Source organism: Rhododendron vialii, chromosome 2a (assembly GCF_030253575.1).
Source record: "Rhododendron vialii isolate Sample 1 chromosome 2a, ASM3025357v1".
NCBI classification, from domain to species: Eukaryota; Viridiplantae; Streptophyta; class Magnoliopsida; order Ericales; family Ericaceae; genus Rhododendron; species Rhododendron vialii.
This window is the reverse complement of record NC_080558.1, coordinates 42,474,739-42,481,476: the sequence shown is the minus strand read 5'-3', so window position 1 is coordinate 42,481,476 and position 6,738 is coordinate 42,474,739. Positions and strand designations below refer to the sequence as shown.

The following is a 6,738-nucleotide window of genomic DNA, read 5'->3' as shown; positions in this document are numbered from 1 at the left end:
TAACTAAAAATAAAAAATAAACAATGCGAGAAATAAAATAAAAGACAAAAAACTCATCCACTTTCTTCACGCGAAAGACATGAGTACTACTTTTCTCCCAGGCTAAAGACTGTGTTTCCCTATTTGTTGGAAGGACAGTATGCATAGGATTCAACGATATCTTGAGAAGTGGTACCATCATCTAATAGGCTGTCACTCCCTCTGGGGCTGCCAGATTCCTTACCCACCACTCCGTTTGTGAAGCAATCTCCACAGAGTTTGGACATTGAAGTCAGATGGTTCGGACAGAATTCTCGCTGCTAACTACGCGCCTGCCGTCAGACCCAACCTCCTAAGTACTACATACATAGCTTCGACTAGGTGGTTATACCAAACCATTATTCTAATTTTTTTTTCTTTTTCCAATTTCCTTTTGTTTTTTTTGTTTTTTTTTTGTTTTTTTTTTTTTTTTAACAAGAAATAAAAGAACGAGTGTACAAAGATTATTCCCAAAACCCAAGTCAATGATGGGTACCCCTATCGCTAGGAGCCGGGTCCACTTCTTAGTGAAGACAGTGGTACGCGAAAGCTACCCATCAGAACGTAGCCCAACGGCTACACAACATGGTCATCCGAATAAACAGGATCGACCAACAATTCATCTGGTTCACCTACTTCTACATATTCCAAAAATGGTTTTAGACGCTGTCCATTAACCTTGAAAATATTACCATTCTTAGGGTCACAAACATCTACCGACCCATTCGGATAAACCTTATGCACAATGTAGGGACCGTCCCACCGGGACCTCAACTTACCAGGAAATAAATGAAGGCGCGAGTTATACAGTAACACTTTCTGACCAACACTAAAGGTTTTGCGCTGAATATTTCTATCATGATATGCTTTAACCTTAGCCTTATAAATACTCGCACTTTCATACGCATCATTCCTAATTTCCTCGAGCTCACACAACTGGAGCTTCCTATGGGCACCCGCCTCAGGTAAACGCGCATTTAGCGTTTTAATGGCCCAATAGGCTTTATGCTCCATCTCAACGGGCAAGTGGCAGGCCTTACCATAAACAAGCCGGTAGGGTGAAGCACCTAACACGGTCTTGTAAGCAGTGCGGTAGGCCCACAAGGTATCAGTCAACCGAAGTGACCAATCCTTCCTATTCGGGTTCACGGTCTTCTCTAGAATCCCCTTAATCTCGCGATTTGCTAGCTCAGCTTGACCGTTGGTTTGAGGGTGATAGGCAGTAGACACCTTGTGAGAGATGCCATACTTGTTCATTAACGCCCCAAAAGACCTATTGCAAAAGTGCGTACCCTGATCAGAGATAATGGCACGTGGCATGCCAAACCTTGACAAAATGTTAGTTCGCAAGAACTCTAGCACGACCTTAGAATCGCTGGTCTTAGTGGGAATTGCCTCAACCCACTTGGAAACGTAATCCACCGCCAGGAGGATGTACTCATAACCGTATGACACCGGAAACGGGCCCATGAAATCAATACCCCAACAATCGAAGACCTCTATCACAAAAATGTTTTGTAGGGGCATCATATTCCGCGGGCCAACCTTGCCTAATTTCTGACACCGGTCACACGACTTACAAAAGACGTATGCATCCTTAAAAAGACTCGGCCAAAAGAAACCATACTCACTGACCTTGGCGGCGGTCTTCTTTGCGGAGAAATGACCTCCGCACGCCTCGGTGTGACAAAACTCTAAAATTCCCCTTTTATCAGTTTCGGGGACACACCGGCGCACTATCTGGTCCGCGCAATACTTGAACACATATGGATCATCATAAATATATTGCCTGACCTCTCTCAAAAATCGCTGCTTCTCAGCTGTGGACCAATGGGGTGGAATTTGCCCAGTCACCAAATAATTGGCGATATCTGCAAACCATGGGCACACATTAGCAGCGAACAACTGCTCGTCAGGGAAAGAATCCACAATGGGGAGATGAGAGGTGGGGTCCTCAAACTCCAGACGAGACAGGTGGTCGGCTACTACATTCTCAACCCCTTTCTTATCCTTAATCACAAGGTGGAATTCTTGCAGCAAAAGAATCCACCGGATAAGGCGAGCCTTCGCATCCTGCTTGGTCATCAAATACTTCAAGGCCGCATGATCGGTATACACCACAATCTGCGAACCCACCAAGTAGGACCGAAACTTGTCCAAGGCAAACACCACCGCGAGCAATTCCTTCTCGGTAGTGGTGTAGTTCATCTGTGCCTCATTTAGCGTCTTGCTCGCGTAATAAACGACGCATGGCTCTTTCCCTCGCCTCTGCCCTAAAACCGCTCCGACTGCATAGTCGGAGGCGTCACACATCAACTCAAATGGCAAACTCCAATCTGGAGGCTGAACAATCGGCGGAGTAGTGAGACTCCGCTTCAATGTCTGAAAAGCCTCCTTACACGCCTCGGACCATACAAAGGGCGTGTCTTTTGACAGTAAATGGCACAACGGCCGGGAGATAGCACTGAATCCCTTAATGAAACGCCTATAGAAACCGGCGTGACCGAGGAAAGATCGAATGTCTTTTACAGACTTTGGAGTGGGAAGATTTGCGATCAAATCAATCTTCGCCTTATCCACCTCAATACCCTTGGATGAGACAATGTGTCCTAACACAATCCCTTGGGTCACCATGAAGTGGCACTTCTCCCAATTAAGCACAAGTTGCTTTTCCTCGCACCGTTGCAAGACCTTTCCTAAGTTCTCGAGGCATTCGTCAAACGAGTCCCCGAAAACTGAAAAGTCATCCATAAACACCTCCACGATCTTCTCTACCATGTCGCTAAAAATTCCCATCATGCACCTTGAAAAGGTTCCGGGAGCATTGCACAAGCCAAAGGGCATGCGACGGTAGGCAAACGTACCATAAGGGCACGTGAAGGTGGTCTTCTCCTGATCCTCCATGGCTATCTCAATCTGATTGTAGCCAGAGTACCCATCCAGGAAGCAATAGAATGCCCGGCCAGCCACCCTCTCCAAAATTTGATCAATGAATGGGAGAGGGAAATGGTCTTTCCGGGTGCTCGCATTGAGCTTCCGGTAATCGATACAAACTCGCCACCCGGTTTGAACACGGGTCGGCACTAGTTCGCCTTCGCCGTTTCTCACGACGGTCACTCCTGCTTTCTTAGGCACCACCTGCACTGGGCTCACCCACTCACTATGGGCTATCGGGTAAATAATACCCGCATCTAAAAGCTTCAGCACCTCAGCCCGAACCACCTCCTTCATATTGGGGTTCAGACGACGCTGAGGTTGCCTAGTAGGCTTCACATCCTCATCTAGAAAAATGCGGTGTGTACACACCGTTGGACTAATACCCTGCAAATCTGCTATTGTCCAGCCTATCGCACCCACGTGCTTTCTCAACATGGTAAGCAACTTAGCCTCTTGATCTTCCTCAAGGGATGAAGAGATCACAACCGGAAAAGTATCATCGCCTTTAAGGAAGGCATACTTAAGTGTGTCCGGCAGAGGCTTTAGCTCTGGTTTAGGTGGCTGGACAGACGATGGGAAAGCTGTAGGAAATGGGGCGCCCAGCGGCTCAAGAACTGGGTTCCAAGCGGCGCCACACACATCCTCCACTGCAAGCATCTCCATTAAACTTCCTACCTCTGGAGAATCTAAAAATGACGCCTCCTCGGCGGTTAAGGTTATCTCCAGAGGATCCTTGTATAACACACTATCGACATGCTCTTGTACCAGCGTGTCGATCAAACTCACCTCATATATCTCCTCATCATCCTCAACCCGGCTATCCACGTTGAAAACATTCACCTCCATTTTCAAGTCCCCAAACGACAATTGGACTTGTCCAGTTTTGCAATTCATGACAGCACTGGAGGTGGCTAAAAATGGACGGCCTAGGATGATAGGAGTCTTTTCAAAGACCTCTGGTATTGGGCATGTATCCAGGACAATGAAGTCGACTGGAAAAAGAAACTCGCCCACTTGAATTAGAACATCCTCCACCACCCCCTTTGGAATTCTCACACTCCGGTCAGCCAACTGTAGCGTGACTGGAGTGGCTTTCAAATCGCTTAAGCCAAGTTTCAAGTATACTGAATAGGGGAGCAGGTTGACACTCGCTCCTAAATCTAGTAAAGCCTTATCGAACTTTTGGCCTACAATCGCTATAGGGATGGTGGGACAACCAGGGTCCTTACACTTGGTGGGGATCTCAGTTTGGAGAATGGAGCTCACTTGCTCCGTCAGAAGCACTTTGTCCTGACTCTTGGTTCTCCGCTTCGACGTGCACAGATCCTTCAAGACTTTAGCAAACTGAGGAATTGCGTCAATGGCTTCCATCAAAGAAATAGGAAACTGAACTTTCTTGAATAATTCAAGCATTTGAAAGTTCACATTGACCTTAGGCTTCGCCACCAAGCGATTTGGATATGGAGCGACGGGTGGTGTTGGAGTCGTGGGGGCCGCAGTTGCAGGCACCACCACTTCAGGAGATTCCGCCTCTTTCTCTACTTCAGGAACACTTCCCAAGTTTGGAATGATTGCTGGAATAGCTACCGGCACCGAGGGTGGCACCGATTTCTGCTTTGGGGGCAAATCTTTGTCAATCACCTTCCCACTTCTGAGAGTGGTGATCGCTTTAGCATCTTCCAGACTGAGATTCGGATTACTTGGGCCAGAAGAATCGCCCACATAATGGGTACCAGCGGCATTGACTAAAGGTTGAGAAGGAAACTTTCCCTTCTCCTGTTGGATTTGTCCAACTGCCGCCGTCAACTGGGTCAATTGGGTCCTAATGTCACCAATTGCCTGTTTGGTTTGTTCAGTGAAGCTTAACTGAGACTGCATGAGAGCTTTCATCATCTCATCAGTCTGTTTATCCCGCGGGGGATGGTTTATGCCTGGGGGTGGTCCAAAAGATGAAGGACCGAACCCCTGCTGCTGCTGAGGTGGGTAACGAAATTGGGTCATTTGGCCTTGAGGAGGCCGGAATTGCTGAACTTGTGGCTGAGGTGGTGCTTGGGGTTGCACCGGGGCTTTTTGATCCCTCCAACTCAAAAGTGGGTTTTGGGCCCACCCTGGATTGTAGGTATTTGAATAAGGATCCCAACGCTGGTTAAGTGCGTTCACCTCAGCCTGGTTACTATGGTATGCGTCTTTGACAATGGGAAATGCGGGGCAAGCAGTGACAAGATGCCCCGGACACTCACATAACGCACACACCTCTTCGACTTTCACCTCATTCGCCTGATGGACTTGCTTAAGCTTCAAGTCCTCTAATTGTTTAGCCATCTTGTCCAGCTGAGACTGGACATTGTGCTCTCGCACACTAGAAGGAAAAATGCCAGACCCACTGGGTCCCTGTGCAGCCATGGCCCTATCACCGAGGTCGGAAGGTTCCCAACTTCGGTGCTTCTCGGCCAACTCTTCGAGAAAGTCCCACGCATCGTCCGGGGACTTATCTAGAAAATCCTCCTCTTTACAGAGGTACTCCATTTGTTGGACCGTAGCAACATTCAAGCCCAAATAGAAAAATGACACCAACTGGTGTTTCATGAAACCATGATGTGGTAAGGACAACAACAAGTCCTTGAACCGCTCCCAGCACCTTAAAAACGACTCGCCCTCTTTCTGCTTATACGATTGGATTTGGCGAGTCAGGTACTTCGATTTACTTTCCGAGAAATATTTCTTGTAGAATAAATCTCGGACAGCAGCCCACGTCGTGAGAGATTGTGGCTTCTGCATCCGCAGCCACTTATCTGCATTATCCCTGAGCGAGGCTGGGAAAAGCTTAAGGCAAGCATTCTCCCACTGAGTAGTGGTGGCCAGGGTGCGCACCAAGCCCTCGAAATGACGGACGTGCTCATACGGATCCTCATTCTCCTTCCCATGAAACAAGGGAAGGGCATTATGTGTACCAGGTTTAATGGTGAAAGCATTACGTGCTTCCACCGTCTCGGTTGGTAAAACTATTGGACTGAGAGGAGTGGTCCTCTCAGGATGCATGTGTGCACGCATCGACATCGGTGGCTCTGCTATTGGTGGCTCAATTATTAAATCAACAAAAAGAGCACCGATATCAAAAGAATCACCACTAAAAGACTCTCCCTCCACGATTACTTTCGGCTCTCTCTCAATGGCTACGAGACGCCTGGTATTGTCTCGGTAGTACTTAGGCTTTAGTGGTGATTGCGTTCCTACAATGGAGGATTGCGCACCTCTACCTATGATGGCTCAAACAAAATTAAAAAGAAAAAATAAAAATAAAAAATAAAACTAACTACCCGAATTCTTTAACACACGTTACCGTCCCCGGCGACGGCGCCAAAAATGCTTGACCGATTTCCTAGTCCTAAATTAATGGGTTGCCCCAAGCGTAGGGCGGAGATCGACGCAGCATAATATCCGGTAAGTCCGGAGTCGAATCCACAGAGACGGTGATGTGTGCTGACTAAAAATTCGGGTTGTAGAATTAAAATTAGCTCTTAGATAGCCACCCCTTATTGTTTTGTTTGAGATTAACTAAAACTTAAGAAAAATAACTTTTTCTTTTCAAATAATTAAAAAGAGGTACAGTCGTAGGGTTCATAGCACTCGTAACCAGTCCAGATCAACCTGCTCAATTTGGTATTCTTAAAAACGTTCAATTTTGGATTGAAAAGATACCCCGCAAGATGCGAAACCTTAGGGTCGCCGTATACCCATGCGCAGCGGAGAATGGGTTTTGGACCCCCATTCCCCCGTTCACAA

General features: G+C 47.3%; 1 protein-coding gene across 1 annotated transcript; it reads right to left on the bottom strand.

The window, feature by feature from the left end:
- Positions 1-410: 410 nt before the first annotated feature.
- Positions 411-6,246, bottom strand: LOC131317851 (uncharacterized). The gene has a single exon (XM_058347521.1). The coding sequence runs from the start codon at positions 6,010-6,012 to the stop codon at positions 595-597; it is 5,418 nt and encodes a 1,805-aa protein (XP_058203504.1). The 5' UTR covers positions 6,013-6,246; the 3' UTR covers positions 411-594.
- Positions 6,247-6,738: the final 492 nt, after the last annotated feature.

Bases quoted from the DNA above. Each gene is read 5' to 3' on its own strand.
- LOC131317851 (XM_058347521.1), bottom strand. From the start codon at position 6,012: ATGTCGATGCGTGCACACATGCATCCTGAGAGGACCACTCCTCTCAGT.